The sequence below is a fragment of the Apostichopus japonicus genome, chromosome 21 (assembly GCF_037975245.1).
Source record: "Apostichopus japonicus isolate 1M-3 chromosome 21, ASM3797524v1, whole genome shotgun sequence".
In the NCBI taxonomy this organism is placed as follows: domain Eukaryota; kingdom Metazoa; phylum Echinodermata; class Holothuroidea; order Aspidochirotida; family Stichopodidae; genus Apostichopus; species Apostichopus japonicus.
Genome location: NC_092581.1, coordinates 9,085,871 through 9,110,431, shown reverse-complemented (window position 1 = coordinate 9,110,431; position 24,561 = coordinate 9,085,871). Strand labels below are relative to the sequence as shown.

The following is a 24,561-nucleotide window of genomic DNA, read 5'->3' as shown; positions in this document are numbered from 1 at the left end:
ACCGCGCGTAACATTGATGTACACAACATTGGCTGCTGTTAGTGGCTGCTACCTTCAAACAGGTCCATTTTAAGTAGGGCTACACACTGATCTGTGTAGATCAGTGGGGCTACATTATTGTTAGCTTCGGTCGTTCGCGTTAGGCTTGAGCCACATGCTGTATGTTCAATCTTGCCTGCTGCTCAAGTATTCTTTATCGATTATGAAATATGAACACCATAGTATTCGATGCATATGTCAATGGTGAGTACTTAATCTGCGCCGTGTTGTTTGGTCTTTTGTTAAGGGTCCGCAGTAACTTAAGTTAAGAATATATTCTTCGAACTTGTTACTAGTCTATAGCCTCTAGGCCTAGGCTCTAGGCTAGACCTTGGCCCTAACTTCCTCCCCCTACTCCTAGGCATAAGCCATAAGCCTTATAATATTAAGGGCTTCGGTTTGCACGATGAATACAGTACTCATTTTCTAGGTCTAGGCTACAGAAGGCAGATAAGTTCTCTGCAGTAGCCCCATCTCAGATCACAAATCGAAATTAGAGATCGGAGAAAAATTGATATGCTAGGCCTATGCGTATAGGCCTAGGGCCTACGTGTAAAGGGAATGAAAAACAATATTAACATAATCCAAATAGCGAGCTGCAGGCCATTGGATATCTGCGGGATAGCATAGCCTATGCCAGTTTGGTTGAAGAAAGACTTGCAAATGAAATAAAAAATGATCCAAAGTCATTTTATTCATACATTAGATCCAAACAACAGATTCCAAATGAAGTGGAACAAATCAAGAACAACAATGGTTAATTTATAGACAAGGTGGCAGAAACAGCAGTTGCATTTAACAATTTCTTTGTGTCTATATTTTGTAAAGAGAGCAACGCTTTACCACAAGTTGAGTTTAATGGGATATTATCAAGATGAGACGAAAAGTTTAAAAGCTAACTTTGACATTACAGTCAAAAAGAAATTGAGAGAACTAAGTAAAAGCTTTCAATGCGCCTGGACAAGATGCAATTTCTCCTCGTACATTGATAGAGCTAACACTTAAGAACAAGTGGTGGAACCGCTGGTATGTATTTTTAAATCATAGTTAGAAACAACATGTATGTCAGATGACTGGAAAAAGGTAAATATTGAATCCCTCTTTAAAGAAGGATCTTAACAAATCATAGACCAGTGAGCCTGACATCAATCACATGTAAGATGATGAAATCTATAATTAGGGATGATGTGGCAAATCATCTGGACAGACATGGAATATTAAAAAAATAGTCAACATGGGTTTAGGAGAAGGTTATGTGCCACAAAATCTTAACACTTATTTGGATGAAATTACACATATACTGTAGTAGAGGAAGGAAACCCAGTGGATGTCATTGATCTTAGATTTAAGCAAGACATTAGACACTACCCCACAGGAAATTAAATATGAAGCTAGAAGCTTGTGGGATTACTGGAACAGTTGGAAAATGGATTGAAAAAGGCTAAATAGGAGGAAGGAAAGAGTAGTTTTAAGTGGATGGGAATCCTCATTAGGCTCATTGATGGAAGTGGCAAGCTCTGTGCATACAAGGGTTACTACTGGGCCTACTCTGCTTTACAATCTTTATGAGTAACTTGGAGGATGGGATTGCATCATATGAGATACCACTAAAGTGGTATCCAGAATTAGAAGTAGAGGGGAAGTCAGATATTGCAACGTGATTTGGCCAAACTGTCATGACTGGACTCAGAAATGGCAGATAGGTTTCAAAGTTGAATGATGTGCTGTTTTTCATTGTGGATATAATAACCCACAAGCTGAGCATTAACCTAATGGAAGAATAATACCAAGTAAGGAAGAAGACAAAGATCTGGGGAGTGATTATTCACAAATCACTTTAGCCTAGTAAACAATGTGCAGAAGCATTAAAGAAGGCCAATTTTAGTTATAGAAATGATATGGCAAGACTTTAGCAACTTTGATAGTACACCTGTTATAATCCTATACAAGTCTATTGTAATACCTCACATAGATTATTGTATCCCAGCATGATAGTAAAACTGTTATAAACATGCAAATCACTTGTGAGACCTCACATAGCCTAGATTATTGTATCCCAGTATGATAGTAAAACTGTTATAAACATGCAAATCGCTTGTAATCTCCTCACATAGATTATTGTATCCCAGCGATAACCATATCTAACGAAAGACATCAAGTCTGGTGGAAGGAGTACAAAGACGTAGGACAAAGCTAGTGAATGGGGTAAAACATCTAGAATATTAACAAAGACTTAGGGTCCTACATTGGACAACATTGGAACAGCGCCAAATGAGGCAGGATCTACAGTAATTACTGAATAGAATATCATGCATGGTTCCATTGACATAGACCCAGTCACCCAGAGAAGTACAGTACTTCAATTTTTTTGACAAGAAAACCACCAGAGGACACTAGCTGACCAGTGTAAGCAGTAAGCACACTTAGAAGTTAGAAAACAATCTTTTTTTCAACATAGCTTGGAAATTATGGAATAAATTACCAGAAGAAGTAATGCTAGCCAAGACACCAATTGGTGTCAAGAAAGGAATTGATGCCATCGGGATTTACAAGAGCTATTGAATCTTCCTATCCCTATGTGCCACACGCAGCTGCCCCTCAATGCAGAAAGATGTGGCATCCATTGAAATTTTTGGAAACAGTGTAAGACGTTGAAACGGCCATGCAGCGTGAGTCAGGTACAGGGTCATGTGGGGTGATGACATCAGCATCTCCAGAAATAATCTGGGCTACCTAAGACGATTGATGCCTACTGCTAACTCTTGACCATCAACATCAGTAGTAAAATGATTGTCAGTTTGACTAATAACTTTGAATAGTCCTTCATATTGGGGATCTTGTAAGGGCTTTGTAAATTGCATCATGCCATAGGAAAACATGGGTGCATATTTGTAAGTCCTTGTCGACATAATAAAATTTATGATGGGATGTATCCCGTGGTTGGATTGGACGTAAAGCTGTCATACGGTAGTTGACTTAAGATGATGATACTGTAATCTGTGGGATTAAGTGTGCATCTAACTGAATGGATGGATCAAAGAAATGACCAGGTAAATGTAGTGTAGTGCCAAACACGACTTTAAGGACTGAATATTGCAAGTCCTCTTTGATGGCTGAAAAAAATGTTAGCCGGGTAAAACAAGTGGTAAATTAAATTAGGGATGCACCGGATATCCGGTCCGGCCGTATAGTGAGCAATTATCCGGTTCCGGTTCCGGCTGGATATTTTTCAAAATCCGGCCGGATCTTGTTCAAAATCTGGCCTGAATTATTTCTTAAAAAGGTGTTGGTATTAACTTAAATCAATGTAAACTATTTCCAAAAATTAATAAAAATATTCAAAGTAAGGAAAAATTAGGTTTAACATGATTATATAATTTAATTTTCTCAATGGTCCGACCTAAGATTTGCTCCTTGTTTCATACTTCTACTTCTTATTTATGATTTTCTTTTGTGTAATGAAAAATCCGGTTCCGGCCGGATTTTATCCGGCCGGATTTCATGTACTATCCGGCAAAATCCGGTTCCGACCGGATCCAAATTTCCGGTGCATCCCTTGTAAATTTTCAGTCCAAGAGTTTGGGTACATATGTATAAGCTTTAAGTGATGATTTAAGTTTGTGATGGAATCTTTCAACCATACCATTGGCTTGGGTATGGTATGTTGTAGTTCTGCAATTATGTTGAATTCCCATGAGTTGAGTTAGAGATGTCAAAAAGCGATGACTAGAATTGACTACCACGATCAGTCATTATGGTAGCCGCCTAGCCGGTACAACCAACCATGGCAATCCAATGCCCTACCAAAGCAAACGACAGTTTCAGCCTGTATTTATCAGCTACTTTAATGGAATGGCATCAGGCCAAAGTGTAAAACAGTTATCATTTGAGCCTGCCATTGCCAACAGTAATCAATATATACATTTAAACTCAATGGACTTTAATACTGATAATTGATATAATTATAAGTAAAGGAGATAAAACACACACATCTTCAGGAGTGTGCCCATGATGTGTATCCAGCACAAATTGGGGATTTAACTAAATGCGCATAAATTTAAGGTTCCGTTATGTGGCAAGTACAGTAAGTGCTAGGACTCTTACTCTGGTTTTGTTTGTGAAACGGATTGTCAGACTACATTTTATGTAATCTGTCACTTGAGTTCTTCTAAGCCTAGAGATACTGTATATCAGACATATTGTTGGACTCATTGAACACAAATTGGTTATCTGCTTAGATTTATATTTCCTCTGAGCACTGTGATGATGATTTCTCTCTCTCCGCCTCTCTCCACCTCTCTTTCTCACTCTGTCTGTCTCTCATGTTCTGTCTTTCTACCCACTGTGTGTAATGTACTCGTACAGTATTGTACAATAAACTTAGTGGATATCAATTGCTTTAAAGTGCTAGTACTTCATCAATTTTTATTGAGCACTGAAACATGTAATTATCTGATATGCATTGCAGAATTGTATTTGCCATTAGGTCTCATTATCTACATTCCAGTAGAATTTAGTTCACAAAGCATAAATGTACTGTAGTCGTGCTTTGTTTGCTGTTAACTACCAGTACACTGTTCTGTGGTGTGCACTTAAATTAGCAGTTTTTCTTAAATCGTTATTCTGGTGTTGACTGTTTGGTGGATAGCATTTGACGGTTTGGTTTTCTCTAAAGCATTATCGTGTAATAACTAGTTTCCAGTTATACTGTTACAGTAACTAATTAATTTCTGATGTAAATATTTGAAATAGTTTCATCTCTTCCGTGGTATACTAGTTTTAAGTTAATTATAAATTTTCATGGTCATATTATACCCACATAAGTTTCTGAGTTTTGAAAAACTTTGCTATGCATATTTGAATTTAACTGCAGTACACACACACTGCTGACTTTGCATACAGCATATCCTTTCTACTGTTTGCAGTAAAATTATATTCCATGCGTGAATGCATCATTTTTCTCTTATGTCACAGACAACTCATACCTCTGTCGAGTTAGGTAGACATGTTAAATGGCACTGTGGACATCATGAGTGAAGACGAACAACTCAGTCACTATGAAGGGACGGAGAAGCTCCTGGAGGTTTGGTTTCGTCCTATCGAGAGAGGGGAGAAAGGTGACGGCGGGGGAGCGTCTGATTTGAGATCTATTCCCAGGTACAGTATATACAGTAGTTTAAGTTAAGAAGATTGTCAAATTTATTAAATGCAAGGGTAAGGTGCTGTAACGTACGATGTATATAGATGTCTTTTTCTGTTTCCCATTTCTGCGTTATTGCTTTATATGGTGATCCTAGTAACACATTTACTACATGTATGCATGAATGTAGGAAACACAGCACTGTACGTATGCATGTACAGTATGTGTGTACAGTAGTCATTAAAGAAAAATACAGGTTTGTGGTTTCGATGAGAATCGTAACCAATGCAGTCATGATGCAGTGTGTTTGTATACATATGTGTGTACTGTATGTGTGTGACGCCCAATTTGTAAATACGATATCTCAAGATAGAAATCATGGATACTTTTCATAATTTAGTGTGTAGATGTGTCATATTGAGAGGAATAACCATATTGTTTTTTGTTGTGGAAGTCAAAGATCATCTGAGGTTACCAGAGGTCAAAAACTGAAAACCTTGTAAACACGATATCTCAAGTTAGGTAGCATGATTATTTTTCATAGTATGTGGATGCATTATAGTAAGTAGAAGTAGCCTATTGTGGTAGAGGTCAAAGGTCATTTGAGGTCAGCAGGGTTTCAAATTTTGCAAAAAACCTTGTTAGTCCTAAATCTCAAGAAGGGAAGCTTGAACAGATCTTAAACTTTGCATGTGGAACACCTATATTGTGTTCAAGAAGACTTGTTCCTGTGCTGATAAGGTGCATATTTAATGAGTACTGTAGCTGTAGGCATGACATCATCTCAAAGTTATATTGTTAATATGTATACGGTAGATCTCCACATGCTTACATGCCTAGTTTATTTCATAGTTTAAACAGAATTGCCTTTTTAAGAAGCTGATACATATGTACTGGTACATGTCTTACTCATGGTATATGAATTTAATTTTAAGTCTCAGTACATGTACATGTTTGCTAAATTTAAACTTCAACCTTTCCAGCTAACCGCACTAAAAGTTCAGTGAAAATGACACCGTTCTATGTAATTTTCATATCAATATTCATTATTTTTATTGAGTTATCTGTCTTTAAAAGTTTTAAGCTGAATGAAATTCCACAGATTTTGTAACGAAACACTTGTAGATTTTACAAACTTCAATCAAAATTTGCAAGCCCCGCCCAACAGATCATGCGCCAATCAAATCTCTCTTTTTTCATGTTCCTTCACATGTATGGAAGAGGACTTGAAAGTCAGTCTAATATGACATCACAAAGCTACTGTACTTGTGGCTGGAATTAATGTGGTTCCTTATTTTCTCCTTCAACTGTTCCCCTCATTGAGTGCATTGGCTAGGATTTTCTTTGTTGAAATACTGTAGATCAGTTACAAATTTATATTGCCTGGGATTTTCTTTGTTGAAATATATATCAGTTACAAATTGATATTGATTTCAGTGAAAATACTTTGTTCTTTCATTTAGAAAAATGAGTAATAATTATGAAGAAAAACAAACCTTTTAGCCAGGGTTCCAAAGTCTTCAAACCGCTTGTGTCTGACAGGTGCAGGATTTTTTTTTTATACAAAGGAAACACACAACACCACACCACACTCACAGATAATGGAAAAAAGGACATGTCTGCATAAAAAAAATTAAAACTATTTCAATAAATGATTTTTACTCTTCAAAAGAACAAGAACAAGCTTGGCGGCGGTGATTGTTTAACCAACAAACAAATACTGTTAAATCAGCTGCAATTTGGGACACAGTGTTAGAAAGCTATTATAAAATACATCTACTGTATATTAAAGAGATATGTTTCCTTCAAATAGTCAACAGGGCTTTCTGTTGATTTGATTTGTTGCTAAAAGTTCCTTTTATCAATAATTTGCAAGCCTTACTTTGCATCCTCTGTACACTTACTGTGTATATATGTGAACACATACACATAATCGTAATGTTAGGCCTTCTTGTCATTACGGCAAGACAGAATAATTAGTCTACAGTATTATCCGATAGCAAAGTGCTATTCAAAATGCAAAGTCTGATAATATTGTACACAGTAACTTAACTCGGAAAGGGATGACTGGATGACTTCAAACGGGGTATGTGGATCCCCCAACCATGGTAATTATAAGAACGGACCCTGTTGAAGTTGGTTAAGGTCAAAGGTCAACAGAGGTTACAAAGTGAAATTGTAACCACTTTTTCAATTTTTTCAATAGAAATTTCAGAAATCAAAACCGTAATGAAAATGGCCAAAATTGCCACAGTGACACAAGGAAACATCATATTTGTATTTTTGAGACACTTTTGTGAAATATTATATACCAGACTTATACAGTCAAGTTCTGCACCAGGGGGTGGTTAGGGAAATTTTTACTTGCTTCAAGCAGTCTGACTCCCGACATCTACTTGTAAGTATAAATCCATCAATGTCTGTCAGAATCTGATCAAACCCTCAATTAAATTATGTAGTTGAAGAAGGATAGAACTAAACTACAGACAGGGCAACATCAGAGAGATTGTCATTACAGCTCTCATGTATCAGAACAATTGTGGTCTTAGTATCGTGAAGTTACAATATATATAAGTTCACTATTATCACAATACAATAAAACTGTTAGCAAACTGCTTATCTGCTAGAGAGCCTGTGTAGGAGAATGTGTAAAAGTAAGTTGGCCTGATGTTTTGATCCTAGCAGGATCTTCTTCAAAGGCTAAATAACAAGTAACAGTAACATAAGGGACAAAAACACGCACAGAATACAGACAGGTTAATGAGCATGGTGAACACAAAGAGATAGATGTAGGGGATTAGTAGACACGGGATGGAGAGAAGAAAGAAAGAAACCAACAGGGGAAGAGGAGAGGTAGGAGATAAACAGTGGAGGGACAAAGAGAGGATTAAGGGAAGGGGGTAGGGAATAAACTGGAGAAGGACAAAGACAGTTTCTAAAGGTGTGGACAGCTGTCCTGTATCAGAACAATTGTGGTCTTAGTAGTATTGCTAGTGTTTTACGAAATTATAATATAGCATGTGCAGTAAATAAAAGGCTACAGATGACAGCTCTAGGCTGACAATGCTGGAAAAGGATGCAGACAGGATGAGGACTACTTTCCAATTATTTGTGAGATTTAACCAGACAAAACCATCATTTTTTTATTTTCAACAGTGAGGAGCTGAAGAAACTAATGACGTTGGTGAAATGTGAAATAGTGAGCGTGTTGAAAGACGAGCACCAAACGGCTTACATACTCAGGTACTGAAGCAAATTTTCAGTCATTAATTCCTACGGATTTAACTTATTTTTATATTGCAAAATGATAACACAAACAATCGACATTGCTCCATTGGACTTCCAGTACTTACTCCATTAGGATTTTATTGTAAATGCCCAAAGTGGTTTCTACAACATGTACTGGGTTCATCAGTTCAGTACAGTACTGTAAGTAAGAAAATTTTATAATTAATGATGAACACCACTCAGTGTATCCTTGCTCTAACATGTCTAGTAATTAAAGTATATATTTAAGAAGTCTTGCCAAAAACAGCAAAGTTTATAGAAACTTTTTTGGTGCAATGGAGCAATTGAACCTTGGTTGCTAACCATCGTGTAAATTGTGACTCTTTACAGAAAGATTTTTGAAATTACGATAAAAAAACTTGTGTAAAAGTAAGTTGGCCTGACAGTTGGAAGAGGAGAGGTAGGAGATAAACAGTTGTCCCTCCACTGTTATCTCCTACCTCTCCTCTTCCCCTGTTGGTTTCTTTTTATTCTTCTCTCCATCCCTTGTCTACTAATCCCCTTTCATCCGTCTATTTGTGTTCACCATGCTCATTAACCTGTCTGTATTTTGTGCGTGTTTTTGTCCCTTCTGTTACTGTTACCTGTCATTTAGTCTTTGAAGAAGATCCTGCTAGGATCAAAACATCAGGCCAACTTACTTTTACACATCCTCCTACACAGGCTCTCTAGTGGATAAACAGTTTGCAAACAGTTTTATTTTATTTTGATAAAAAAAACTTGTCGGAATTACAATTTTTTAGCTCATACCAGCATGCTGGTGTGAGCTATTGTTACAGTGCGGCGTCTATCACTCTATCACTCTATCATTCTATCACTCTATCACTCTATCCGTCAACAATTGGTAAAACTGCTCCCACTCGCACAATGTTTGATGGAATTTCATGAAACTTGGACACAAGGACCATTGGGTATAGGGCCATCAGAGATTGTCCGAAATTTGGGGTCAAAGGTCACCTGTGGGCCGTAATGGGCCATTTTGTGGAAATACGCAAAATGCTTCTTCTCCTACAGATTCCATGGTACAATGTTGAGGGTTTGTCATGATAGTACTATGGAAGTTTTACCTTCAGGGTGTTCATGAATTTGAGATCAAAGATCAACTAGGGGTCTTTTGTGGCCCGGGCCGCGGCCCTATATTTTCAAATTGCTCCTGTTCGTACAGTGTATGGCCAGTTATAATGAAACTTGGTCACAACGTTCCTCGGGATGAGAGTTACGAGGGGTGTTCGGAAAATTGAGGTCAAATGTCATTTCGGGGGTCATCGGGGGTCATTCTTTGTAATATTTTCAAATATCTCAATCTCCTCAAGATTTTGATGGATCATATTCAAAGTTGAACTGATGATTGTTGGATTGTGTATGAATAAGGTGATGCCTAATAATTTTGGGTCAAAAGTTAATTAATTACAATTAATCCCCATTGTTTAAAAAAATCTGAGTCTTCACCTTTTGCCAAAGCTCCTTTAATTTGTCTCCCAGTCTCTGCAGTGTTTGTTTACATTTGTGGTTAAGCTCTGCAGAGGCTGTTAGTGGAATTAAAGCAGGACTGGGAGTTGTTATTAACTGTTGAACTGTAAGCGTGAGAGCCCTATAGCCAATCAGCACTTGCCGATTCTTAGAAGTCTTTGAGCCTGAGGTATGTAGGCAGCCAGCCAAAATTTTGGCAACGAGTGCTTCAGGTCTGCTCAGGTAGAGGGGAGAAAGTTTAATAGGGTAGGCCAGTGGTATTGTTTGAGAGAGTGGGTAAAATAGGATTTAAAGGGGGAAAATAGGAATTATAGCCAGTGGTGTGGCCAGGATTCTGCTAACGGAGGGGGTGGGGGGTATCCCTCATGGGCCCAAAATTGGTGGAATCTGAAAAATGGCCTGAAATTTGGTGGGCCATAAAGTTTTGTGGGCCCTACATTTTTAAGCTCGAAAAGGTATGAGCTTCTGCACCATTGGTGCTCTAGTTTTATCTATTTTTAGTTTGGTGTGTTGCAATAAACGAAATGAACTGAATAACTTGAACTTTTAATGGTATCATTCAGGGTTTGGTACCCAATTTGTCCATGACATATTGTAGGAAACTGTTGAATATGTTTTAAAAAACAAAATTGAATACATCCATTTCAAGCCTGGAATTTCATAGATAATGAAACTATCTGAGACTGAAATTACTTTAGTGTCTCACCCCAGAAATTTCATTGGTGTTACACCCCTTAAGAGTTACCTTTGTACCCAGATATGTTGACTGCTTATGGTGCTTTTGTTCACAAGTGCTGTTTCAATAATTCACTAATTTCTTTGTTCCTAGTGAGAGTAGTATGTTTGTGAGCAAGACCCGTTTTATCCTGAAAACTTGCGGAACAACACTATTGCTTGAAGCTCTTCAGGAACTATTTCGGCTTGCCAAGGAACACTGTAATTATGAAGTTGAGGTAAATACATCATCTTTATTTTACACTTCAACATGGCTCATTTTCTTTCTTCAGAACCAAACCATTTCATCAATTTATTCATCAATTTAGTGATTGGTTTTAAGTGAATCCCTTTTTTTTAAGGCTCAATTTAGCTTGATCCTTCTGTCATATCTCACAACGATATGAGATTTCAAATTTTGTGATATTTTGTTAATGCACCTGGCAACGGCAGAGTGGATGATGTCATCAGGGCAATTCAGTCGAAATTGTCCTTGTTCTTCATTATAGTTTGTCAGTCATTTCATCCACAAAGAAAAAGAAAATTTCTACCCAAGAAAAAATGATGCATTTACAGAGAACATTGATGGCTTAAGCAAACATCCCAAATGTATCAGGTTTCAAAGAAAATTCAACAAGAAGATTGTTACAGCCTGAGTAAAGCTTTTTAATAATATTTGCAGAGATGACATCATAGACCCCCACCCCTCCCTTACCCCTCCCCCCAACTATGATCTGACTTCCTGGGGTATAGTTGATCGTTTAGCCAGTCTAAATAAGTTATATTTAATCAACCATACGGTATCTCAAGTAAGGGGCAAGATACTGACATGTGGTTTTCAACTTGCAGTGTGGAATATATACTGTACTTCTCTTCAATATAATTTTCACATTGTCTGTCACCAGAAAGTCAATGTTACACAACGTATTAGCGGGTACTCATACTTTTGGTTTCCATGTACTATTTTTAGATTACCCTTAGATTACCCTTACTATTGATATAATCAACACTTTAAACAATGGTCTGTTTCAGACAGGTAGTCAGAATGATAGGAATGCATCAAAACATGGAGGGGGGTGTGGGGGTGAGCATTAAAACTGAAAGGGGTTGGAGATCTCCCCCAAAGAAGAATTCTGGTTTGTAGATGCTACAGTGGCCCAGATTGGACATATGGAACTTGGTTTTAGTGTATCTTCAAATTTCCACTTCTTCATTCATTTTCGACTAAACTCTTTTGTATTTTTCTTACAAAATTCTGACTGAAGTTTCTACACCGAAATTTCATGTTTCACATAATAATGATCCTCTGGAAATTTTGCCTTAAATTTGACCTTTCTCAACTCATTTCCAAGAAAATTAAATGTATGTATACAGCACCGTAAACCATTTTTCTGCATGTCATTCTCTAGGATATGTTCTACTCGAGAAAGAACTTCCTGAGACCAGAGCTTCAACACAATCCTCACAAGACCTTTGAAAAGGAGGTGGAGAGGCTGGACAAAATATTTGACTGTGAGTATGTTGCACCATTACTAATTTTGTGTACGGTCATATTGGACAGCGCGAGAAGGTTGCTGTAATAAATTTATCAGCCTTGGGGGAAATGTTTTGAATTATTACATGTTTATTATTACATATTGTATGTTAGTTAGTAAACCTTTTCTTTCGTATGAATTTGACTTCAGTTCAGTGTTCCCTCTAAGGTGCGAGATTCCCTTCAACTGAATCAGTAATCCCGCAAAGAAAACATTCGTCTGCTGGAAATCCCTGCATCGTTTTCTTGCATTCGCGATATGTTTATACTCAATGCACAACTTATTCACTTGACCGTATAGAGCATAGACCGCACAGGGCATCCACCTTTTGACTTGTGCCATTCAGTGTTTAAGTGACAAGGATAGGTATGTGCATCACACCAAATTTTAATCACCCGTGCAGGCTCAGGATCATCCCCTAATGGGATATCTTAATTGGGGCGTCTGATCCTGAGTGCCGGAGCATTGACACCACAAATTTACTTCGTTCCTCGCTTACCTGTCTCCTCACAACCTTGGCACCCCCTTCTACCGTGCCTAGAATGAACTGGTAACCTTTTGACACTGTGCGCCCTCTATGCCCCCTTGCGATTGCCCTCTATTGCCCCTTGTGATGTCAGATCCCCCCTTGCATTCTCAAACGGAAACAAGACTTGTTTATTCGTGTCGTAAAGTCACAGCTTCCTTCATACTTTTCACCGAGTTTTCAACATTTCAGTCGTTTGAACACTGGATCCTGTTTCTACTAACCACTGTCACCATGGAATCTGTTTTGTTTTTTTAGAATATTCCTTGAAGTGGGAACGATCAGTTCCTTGCAGTAATGTGCGACATTCTCTCATTGGTGTTTCTTTAATTGCTCCATCAGGTGGTGCAGCTTATGTTCTCGGTAGAATGAACGGTGAATGCTGGTGAGTTTACATTCACAAGAGAACACTCATATAAGCTCTCTCTTGTACAAACTACTAGAGTATTCTAACTTTATCATAATGTTTCCTAAAACTGGGAAGATTGTTTTCCGATCAGTTTGTGTAAAATAAAGATAAAAGGGAACAAAAGAAGACTGAATACATCATTTTTACTTTGACTAGATTTTCAATAACTTGTTTTTGTTTATTCCCTGTTGATGGCAAGAGGAATCTATGCAAAGGTGATGGATTGTGTGTGTTTAAGTGACACCTTTCCTTTCACAAACGATAATTGAAAAGGTACATGATCGATTGATTTCATATCTACCAAGTACAAGAGCCCTATTGTTTATCATAGAGGTCAATAGAGGTCAAAGTATGAAAGCTGGTGTAAACAGAATAACTTGAATGAACACAATAGATTGAATGAACGTCCTACTTTATAGAGGACAAGACTCCTCTGGTTCTCTTTGGAGGCTCAAAGTTCGTTTGAGGTCCAAAGAGTCTGGAAACTTGAGTGCAAGAACTTTATTATTGATCGTGAGAATTCAGCAATTTTCAAACATAACAATGTCTGTCTGTTACATTATTTATGATAAATTATACTGTATATTCTTATAAATTATGAAATGTGGCGAGAAATCACATAGTTGTATGGTTTTCCAGTTTCAAAACTGCCAGAATTGATGTTATATGTTATTACCCAAACGACGCTGATAATAACTTTGTTATTCAATCAGACAGTCTCTACAGAACAACCCTGTCAATTGCACAAAAAAACATCTGGCATTATTTTTGATGAGGTTTCATTTCCAAACGATATGACTAGCAAAATTGATAAAGCCTACCAGCAATAAAAAAATGTAGTGAAACATGGTATCACTATGACAGTATCATTTTATATCTGTCAGGGGGCTTGGTAGTGTTTGCTATATTTCCAAGGTTGGTTGCATCTGTTTGGTTTCCGATATATATTTCCCCACATGCTCTCGTCTAAAATTAAGGAGAGTAGACCGAATGTAGCAAAACATGTTTCCTATTGAAAGTGTTCTGTGGTGTGCACTTAAATTAGCAGTTTTGCTTAAATCGTTATTCTGGTGTTGACTGTTTGTTGCATAGAATTTGACGGTTTGTTTTTCTCTAAGCATTATCGTGTAAGGGCTAGTTTCCAGTTATGACAGTAACTAATTTATTGCTAATGTGTATATTTGAAATAGTTTCATCTTTTTCTGTGGTATACTAGTTTTCAGTTAATTATAAATTTTCATGGTCATATTATACCCACATAAGTTTTTGAGTATTGAAAGACTTTGCTATGCATATTTGAATTTAGCTACAGTACACACACACTGCTGACTTTGCATACAGCATACCCTTTTACTGTATACAGTAAATTTATATTCAATGCTTGAATGCATCATTTTCTCTTACTGTACTACTTTGCTTCTGTTTGGTTTTTGATATTTTATTTCCCCATACGCTCTCGTCTTAAATTAGGGAGAGTAGACTGAATGTAGCGAAACATGTTTCCTATTGAAAGTGTCATATTACTTTGCTTCTGTGTGTACTGTATATGTTTCATTATTAGGTGGGGGGGGGTTCTGCTACATATTTTAGTGGGAAGGAAGCTAGAAATAAGTTCTTCAGTACGTCCTTCGGGTCCGATCTATTTATAACACATTTTTTGATAGATGACACATTGTGAAGGTATGTGTTCAAAGTTACAGTATAGGCATATATCGCGAGTGACTTCTTACAGTTTTTAACAGTTAAACAGAATTAGCCGCACATTTTAACACACTTCAAATTGCTAGAAGGTCAGAAAAGACCAACCATTCCAAGAGGTTCACCTTTTCCCCACCGTTCAAGTACTGCCCCCCTCCCCCTCCCCACAAAGTAATTTCCAGATTTTTTGGAAGGTCAAATTTAGTGTATATCATATGCCTTTGGGGATTCTGTAAAATGCTGAATGAAGGTTGAACACATGTGATCATTTTTGAGTTGTCTGGCATTTATTTAGACCTTTCTTGATTACCTTTCTACTTAATCACAAGGTCATCAGAATTTTACCTCAAATTGAAGCGTGCTAAAAGTTGCCAGAAGTTGTCCACCTGTGTACTTTTCTGGAAGTTGTAACACTCAAATTATTCCAAAACATTGAGGATTCTTAAATTAGACAAATGGGGTAGTATCACAGGGACATAACATGCTCTAATGGTGGCCAGGACAATTCATGCTGCAATGTTCAGCACTGGTGACCATTTATTTCACTGTGTACTACAGTAGTTAAATTTTGGAAGCAATAATGTACAGTACATTTAAAACATACCCAGTTGCTTTTAACATCTTTTTTATTTTATTATCTTCTAATTTCTTATCATTTGATTTCTATTTTGACAGGTACCTCTACACCCTGGATAGGATGAATGTTGTCCAACAACCAGACCAAACTCTTGAGATATCCTGATTTAAATCTTTACTTCATTCTAAGCTATAAAGATTACTATAACACACACACCCTCACATAAAAATCCATAAGAGATCACTTTTGATTTGTTAAAGACCTGTGAGAACAAATCATATCAGTGTAGAGCAACATTTCAAATGTCACTTTCTTCTTTTTGTGAGAAAGTACTCACTGGACTGCCTAGTTATCCTGACCCTTCTGTTTAAGGTATTTATATTTCTTTGTCAATCCTCTCTAGTTTTCAAACCTCGACAAGTCTCTTAAATCACTGAGAATCCCTTTGAGAAATCTCTGACAGTCACTTTTAGGTAGAGTACAGGTTTGCACATTCCCTAATTCACACATAGTGTTACATATTCAGACTAACACACAGGTTTCTCCACCCATAACTAGCTACATTTAAGCAACGAAATGTTGAGCTTCTTTGAGGTATTTCCGATCACGTCCGCTAAACTGAGTTAAAGCTTTGACCATCTGTAAAATTGTATCCAAGTCTCCAAAATGAAGTACACTGAACTTGTACCTGTAATACTCCTAAAGTTTGAAGACGAGATCTTTTGAAACATTTTTTCACAACTAGCACATAAATTTGGGTATGTTACGGCCCTATACAAAATACCGGTGCTGTGGCCAAGTGGATAAAGGCGGTGACATTTGAAGCAATGAGGCTTAGCAATCAGGAGGTTTTGGGTTTGATCGCCAGCCAGGTCATAGTAAAGTGGGTTTTTCATCCAAGAGCAATCCACAGTTTTCCCATCTGAAATGACTTTCTAAATATTGAAAAGATTCCAAATTTGAGTTAAATGTTGGATTGGAAGCCACCCGATGTGAATTTTAATCCATAAGCCCTTGTGGGCTTCCTTCACATTTATGGTGGCTTAAGCATCATAAAAATAACTGCCTGATTATTATTATTATATGATTATTAGTATTATCTTAGGAGATCTCTAAACAGGATAGATATCTACAGCTGTTTTAGGATGAATATGACAGTGCCTACTGCTGAAATGCTGAAGATCCCCGGGGATTCATTCAATATTCTCATATTATCTCATTAATAATGTGAAATAATAGCTGGTATTTTTCCTTTATCAGTAAAAAAATATCAAATTCAATATCGCATTTGTACAAAGCGAGGGTAATGTGTGCAAATATAGGTTGAGTGCACAATTTTTTTTTAAACAAAAAATAAACCAAATTAGTGGATATTCCAGCAATTTGGTTGTGATGCTTACAAGCCAACATTGTAATTTATTTTCATTGACTTTGTATTGTATTGTGACAGGAGATGTTAGGTCATATTAACTCAATCAGTTGTTTTGATATACTTCAAAGGAGGCAATGCTTGAACAGAATGACTTGCCTGCCTTTACACAAACAGTACTCTTTTTATCTATTTATTTTTACCATGCATGTTTTGTCTAATAGACAAGTTTTGTTGCATGAGATATTTTGTGATAAATTCACTTGGTACTTGAATGGTAGCAATGCCCTTTACGAAGAGCTAAATTGCTCCCGGTTTACCTGTCTTCTGACAACACAAACAGTATTCTTTCTCTCTGTCCACCACGGATCAAGTTACTAAAAGTAAAGGCTCTCACCTATTCTGTGCCTCTTCTCATTCCCCCGTCGGAGGAATTGATTTGCATGAGCTGTTTGAAACGGTATTTTAAATGTTCATCCATTCCTTGACATTCTCATACATTTTGATGACCCAGCTGGATGAAGATGTTATGAAGCATTTCGAAGATACGGAAGGAAAGAAGGGCAGCGATGTAACAAAGGTGATAACTGTGAAATGGTTCATTATTAAACTGTCGTTATATTCTGTGCAATAGTTCTATGACTATGGCTCCTCAGTAAAAGAAACAATTATTTGATTACAAAAAAATTTGTCAGCTCTTCTCACTTGTAGATGGATTATAGGCTTATACAGTATTCCTTATATTATTGATTCCTGGAGAAATTATTTTCATTTTTTTTCAGAAAGAGATTTGAGATTTATTGGCAAGTTTTCTGTAAGTCATATGTAATTATATATTATATGTAATAACTTTGTTAGGTACATGCTCTGCCTATACCACATATTTGTTACTAGTGTCATACCTAATAAGAAGGAATTATTGTCGGAGATTACAACCTCATTTTCTTCACTCCCACATATTATAGGCATCGGGCATTGACAAAATTCTCCCAGCCGCCAAAATTGATGAACAGCTGTTTAAGCCCTGCGGATATTCGATGAATGGCCTTCTTCCGAACGTATGTGTCATACCAGATATTCAGATCTATCTATGATAATGAAATTTTATACCAGAAATGAAAATGAACACATACATATGCACCTGCAACATTTATCTGCAAAACAAATAGTAATATTTTTTTATTTGATGAAACCACTGCAAATATGAGATCATATTCTGGCAGCATAAATTAAATACCAGATCTTTCTCAGTTTAATTCATCATTTGCATTAAACTTTTATATGTGAAATAAAAATCATATGTCAGATGCAACTCCAGCATTCATCTGAAAACTAATATTTGTCGCTTGCATCAATTTTTGATTCTACTGTGGGTGGCAAACCTATATGGTCATCTGATGAAAGAACCCAAAATATGAATCATTTTTGACAAATTTTTTTCAGTTGCAAAGTGCATTTTTGTTTGTGGAAAAAATATGCAAAGTCTGAAGCACCTTCAGTATGTATATGAAAAAAGAAATACCACTTGATATTAATATGTGACATGAATGGTATTATTATTGTTTTGGTTAAACTAATCAGATGAAATCACTGCATATAAATTTCAAATTTAGTTATAATAGGAGGAATCCTATATCTAGTGTGTGCCTCCATCTAATGGAAGTTGGCTCTGCATGTAAGGGATACCAAAAATGACATTGGTTTCCAGTCCTTAAGTGTTCACTTTAGTTTACTTGTGATATGCATAGCAACATACAAGTACTAAAATTACAGTGAGCAGGAAGTCTTCATATTTCCACTAAGGTGTGATTCAGGGACAAGGAGAACTCTCCCCGAACTTAGAGTTAAACAGTGTTGATTGATTTACATCACTTGATCTTTTATTTAAGAAAGGAAGGAGAAAAAACATTTGTGAATCAAATAAAGATGCTCTTCTTTCTTTTTCAAGTAGAGAAAACAATAAATCCTTTGTTAAAGAATTGATTGAAAGGTTCACTGACCATGTGAAATGCATTGACATCAATATGAAGTCATTGTGTAATATGATAATTGTAATAAAATAAAATCAACAAGCACAGTAAGGATTCTGAGTCCATACACCTGAGTACTATAAACTTGAACGTAGTTAAATAATTTTTTATTTCTTAGCTTTTTTCAAAATTTGTATTTTAATATACATTATGTTCAGGATATTAGCTGTTTCTATATTCCTCTGTTACTACATGCTCTGTGATGTTTATTATCTTCTATGCAGAATCAATATGTTACCATTCACGTGACACCTCAAGCAGAATTTTCCTACGTCAGCTTTGAAACCAATGTGGAGAAGGTACAACAGTTTTCATATGTTTGATTCCTGTCTTGTTTTCCCCCTCTCCCAATTTTTTTTCTTCTTCAAAATTCGGCTTACCTTACCAACTAACTCCACTGTCATCAAAATAGGGGTAGATAATATGGAGGAGTAAATTTCACATGATATTATGGCACCATGATATCATAATGTGGGCAATGGTATTTTTCTGACAATCCTTCAAACTTTTGAAAGTTTCATATGTGTGGTTCCTGTGAAGCTTTTTTTTCATCCTTTTTTGTTCTCCTTTATACTTTTTTGATCTTCTATCTTTCTCTTTTGTTTTTGGTAAATTTCAGTGTTAATTATTTACGATCGTTCAACCAAATCCACCATTGTCAAAATATGCGTAGAAAGTAGATAGGTGGAGATTACACACCATCTGATTGGAAATTTGACAGCATGACATCTCAACGTGGCCAAAAGGAATTTTCCTGACATTTTTCGCACCTTACAAGCAGAACATAATTATGATTTACATAGGGGAGATGCCTCATCTTTTATCAACGTATGTTTAAGCTGAACTTTTGTCTATTTCAACCAGTTTTTATGCTTTTTTTTTGTTTCATTGGATATTTTTTACAGTGACAGTGTTTAAATTTCAATCCAACTTTGGAACACTTTCATTTTCTGATGATTTCTCACACTTTTGGCTTCTGCTACTGCCTTTGTGTTTGTGAGGGAATTGCTTATTATTCATAGATTTTCTGTCAACATTACTGGACCAAGCCCTTATTGTAATCTTTTATCACACAACCTACGATTTCTATCTCAAATTCTTCTTTTACAGGAGGACTTTTCGGGATTAGTCCAAAAAGTAATTGAGACATTTAAACCAGGCAGGTTTGTCATGACCCTGTTTGCTAATGAGGTTAGTGTTATAAATGAACATTTCAAAATGTTGTCAAGTCTAGTTCTTTTTATTTCAAAATGCCAGTTCAGCTTTGTTTTCATTGAGGAAAGAGGCTCTTTGATAAGATTATACCTGAAAGATTTCTGTAAACATCGGCCTCTATTTGTAGGAAGAGGTTGCCGTTCCTAAAAAAGCTGCCATGGCTAATAATTATTGAGCGAAAAACAAAGCAGTCCTTTTAAATTGCTCATATTTGGTAAAAGAAACAAAATTTGGGAAAAGTAAGTACCCCATTGTGATGATGTGATAGTAGAATACTTATACAATGATTCCAAGCGAAAGATAAAGCCTGATATTGTTTGCAGTAATTGACTTGCTTGATGTTCTACAATGTAGGTCATTTGTACTAAGGCGTAGTAAGCATTGCTGTTGACCAGTGCCAATGGATGTTTTCTTTAAATATTAAAAATAATTTAAAAAAAGTGTAGCTTGTTCAAGTTCCCCAAAAAAAGGTAAACCCAGAAAATCATGTGTTTGTGAACATGGGCGGTAAAAGTATGACTATATATCCACCACGGTTTTCGTAAAAATGATTCTCTCCTTTTTCCCTTCTTCGTCAACAGTTTGCAAAGTGCGGATCAAGCTTCCAAGCCCTGAAAGAGACATTCCTGGTTTCGTACAAGAGACAAGACAAGCAATACTCTCAATTCAAAAACTATAACCTAACATTTGGTAATTACATCAAAGAGAGATGACAGAAGTTGCCAAATGTTTGAGCGTTGAAGATAGTTGGTTGTAGTTCTCTGCTTTCACCTCTTGCTTGTCAGCGCCAGAAGCTATTAGATATTCTTCGGGGGAGTTGGTGGAGGTTGGTGAAGATGTTATACTGAAGGAAATCTTCAGATATCAGATTCTACAAAGACTCAGTAAATTATGTCACTTTCCTTTCATTCATATTTTCTTTTCTCACTCTTCCTTAAATTGCCAATCTCATCATAAACGGCTCATTATTGCATAATTTATGTCGTTATTGTATTTCTTATCAAATCATTCCATAACTTAACAGGTGTATGAAAACTCTTATTGAATTTGCTTCATGTTAAGGTATTTCTGCATGGAGTCTTGTGTACAGTGGTACTCCTGTTGACATTTACAAAAAGAGAAGATTCCAATTTTAATCTTGAAAGGAAGAGTGAACCTTTGTCAAATAAAACAAGCTGCTTGATAACCAAAGCTCTTTTCCTGACAAAACACTACATTGATACACAGGGTTGGTTTAATTGATAGCAATTTCAAAATGATTGATCCTAAAATTTCAATACATCGTTTTACACTAGCTGCACAGGTATAACTTTTAAATATTGAACTAAGTAAGGTAAATATTGAACTAAGTTTCTTGAATGTTGTAAGGTTTTTTGAAAGGAATTTTATGCAACCATCTGCTTTGCTAAAGCCGATCAGCAGCTTCTACATTCTTGTGACTATTTTTGAACTTGGTACTAGGGAGCGTGCCCGCAAGATCCATTAAACTAGATGAGTCTAAACTATATCAAATTTATATGTAAAATAAAACATGGGATTAAGTATTAAATGGAAAAGTTGATATTCAAATCAGAATGATTTCTTTTGTAGAAAACTTTGAAAAAAATTGCCAACAGTTGCATTAAAAGAAGTTATCTATTTTTGTTTGGCAGGACATTACTGAGTGCGAGTATATGCTGTTACCATCGTTTAGTATTAGGGAATACTGACAAAATGAAAATGCATATCGCAAGTCATGGTTCCCAGTCAGTCTGCAAAAATGGGACACATTATAGGGAAAGGCAAAAGTCTCATTTCTTAGGCTTGAAAGCACTTTCATGTCGAAATAAAGCATGGAAAAGTGAGGAAACTCCTTAGTTGAACACTTATCGAAAAAATTGTAATCACTTCGTATAGAGTGTTTGTTAGCATGATTACTCCCATGTGATTGTTAGTTTCCAATCTATAGCCTTGATGCAATTTTGCAAAGGAATCGGGTCTAACGTTCAGATGGTATGTCTGGTTATTACAGCTAGGTTTAGACCTACACGCGCTATGATAAGACTTTCACATGTAAGATGTTCGAGATAAAGTTATCTAAATAATTCTAACTGTGGTGAAAAGTTAAGGGCAAGAAATATCTTGTTTAGATTTCAAGGCTCATTTTAAATTTGTCACAAAATCACAATATAAGTTAGAATGGATTGTGCAAGAGAACTTTAAGACCAACTATGGGTAATCTAAAGTTAATCCTAATCAGAGTTTTAGCATCATAGCAGTGGCGTGGCCAGACATTTCAATGTTTGGGGGCAAAGGGGGGCACAGCACTTCATTAGGGGGTGCAATGTTTATTTGTGAATGCCATCTTGGGGGAGGGGGTAACCCCCTTTGAGAATTTTTTTATTAATTAAGGGTCCTAAGATGCAATCTGTTGCGCTATTTTGCAAGTTGACGTAATTCTACAAATCGCATCTGGGGGGCACCTGGGGAGCATGATTTCTGTTGGGAGGGCACGTTCCCCCTCCCCCCAGACCACCCCTTGGTGACACCACTGATCATAGTATACCACAAGTCGAATTTCAGCTGTTAAAAAGCGTGGGAGTAGTGTCTCTTGGTTTTTCTAACGAAATTGATTCATGTCAAACACAGCACAGATGTAGGAACAAGAAACCATTATTGCTATCAGTAAGCTGCATGAATATTGATTAACAATATGAATATGCATAATGTGAGAACAGTGTAGCGTGGTATAAGCATTATGAACGACTTCCCAATTGGCTGTTATTGTGATCATTAAAATACATATTTATGAATATTTATTTCTGCAATGAATAACTATAAGGGTATAATATGTCATGCTGGGTAATTCTGTGTTTGTACTTGTAATATGTATACTGTTTTTTTTAAATAATGCTGTTGATAAAATAAAGCCACGTTGTGCAGTTTCAGTGATCAAACATGTTTTTGTTTTTCAATTGAAGGACCAACTTTACTTGATTTTCTATCGTTGAACAGATTAAACCAATATTCCCCTGTTAAATTAACAAATTGAAAGGTATTTGGATGGTTCATTTGCAATGGATAATCGCAGGAATGACTTATATTAAAATATGTTCTAGTATGGTTCCGATACTAACAGCATCAGGAACATATGTGGTCATGATGGTGTGTGTTTAGGTATCAATATCGTGGTACTAGAATCCAATTTGTTTAAAGATTTCGGACTCTTGTTAATTTGTGATTTATGTGAACTTATTAAGAATGATCATTCAATTGCATGGCACTGTTTGTGTTCATTCAAAGAAGCCATTTATATGAGACAATAAGGCATTGCATTACTATTTAAACAATTGTGGGGTGGGGGGAGGCAGAAATATACACAATTTTCACACTATTGAGCTTCAAGAAGGGTCAACATGCTATCTCAAATTCTAATTCTCTGCGATATGATATACTAGCTGTAAATGGCTTTGGCAGTAAGTATAGTGAACAATTTTCAGTGTATAAACATCGTCATGTATCTCTTTCATTAGTAACAATTAATAAATTATGGTTGGTGGCAGAGCTGACTTGCCAGCTCAAAATTGGTAAAATAAAATTTGTTTGTTTTACATTTCACACATGCTCTGCATACAAGGGCGTAGGAACCGGGGGGCTGGGGGAGCCAGCCCCCCAGTGAAAAATATGGGGGGCGCAAGTATCATTCCGCCCCCCTCTCCGCAAGTCAGAAAACCCCCTTTTCATTTCCAAATGAGAAAAAAATCTCATTTGGAGCACCAAATTGCATCTAAGGCCAGGTGTAATGCAAAATTCTTTACAAAATGGAGTTGGTGTTGAAGTGTGCTATATTGCACCAAATTGCATCTGAGGCCACCTGGAAATGCAAAAAAAATCCAAATGGGAGGGGACACCCCCTCCCCTTAGACCTCTCCCCAGGCCGGCCATCAGGCGCGGCGGAACGGAAAAATTATTGGGGGGGCTAATGTGTGGAGACTATCTAAGCGGAGCGCCACCATCGGTTGGCACGGAGCGTACTAAAAAATTTTGGGTTTTTTCAAACCCCCAGATGGCCGGAAACGGCACTTTCCGAGTGTTTTATGCTGCGAATACCTAGCCCTAAAATATGGGTCTCAAGCCTGCAATTTCTCAGATTGCACGTAAAAGTCTGTAAAAACATTGTAATTTGTATATTCGATGTTTTTTTAAGAGAGTAGCTATTACTCGTAGTGTACTCGCAAAGATGGTTTTGAGTGTAGTAAGGGCAGTGGCGGAGCTAGAGTATTGGTCAGGGAGGGCAAGAATGGTCTGTAGGGGCGCTTTCGACACTATCTAAGCGGAGCGCCACCACAGTTTGGCGCGGAGCGTACAGAAAATTTTTGAGTAAAGATACTCCCTAGATTGCAGGAAATGACCCTTTCCGGGGCCTTGCTAATTTGCAGATAAACGGAGAATAAATAGGTGTCGTCGCCATTTTGTCGGAAAATTACACTAACAGAATATGACAAATGTCAATAGGTATATGAGAGCGCAATAAAATAGTCAAAAATCGCGAATAAGTAAAAAGTAGTGAAA

The 24,561-nt window shown here is 36.7% G+C and overlaps 1 protein-coding gene across 2 annotated transcripts; it reads left to right on the top strand.

Moving 5' to 3' along the window:
* Positions 1-82: 82 nt before the first annotated feature.
* Positions 83-22,946, top strand: LOC139963115 (S-adenosylmethionine decarboxylase proenzyme-like). 2 transcript variants are annotated; one of them, XM_071963641.1, is made up of 12 exons: positions 83-243; positions 5,014-5,196; positions 8,336-8,422; positions 10,767-10,890; positions 12,061-12,163; positions 13,055-13,097; positions 15,495-15,554; positions 17,267-17,345; positions 17,731-17,823; positions 19,020-19,094; positions 19,906-19,986; positions 20,592-22,633. In XM_071963641.1, exons 2-12 carry the CDS (start codon positions 5,045-5,047, stop codon positions 20,721-20,723), a joined length of 1,029 nt encoding a protein of 342 aa, XP_071819742.1. In that variant the 5' UTR covers positions 83-243; positions 5,014-5,044; the 3' UTR covers positions 20,724-22,633. The 2 variants fall into 2 exon arrangements, with proteins under 2 accessions (XP_071819742.1, XP_071819743.1); XM_071963642.1 differs by lacking the exons at positions 83-243; positions 5,014-5,196 and adding an exon at positions 7,427-7,577 and having other exon boundaries at positions 20,592-22,946.
* Positions 22,947-24,561: the final 1,615 nt, after the last annotated feature.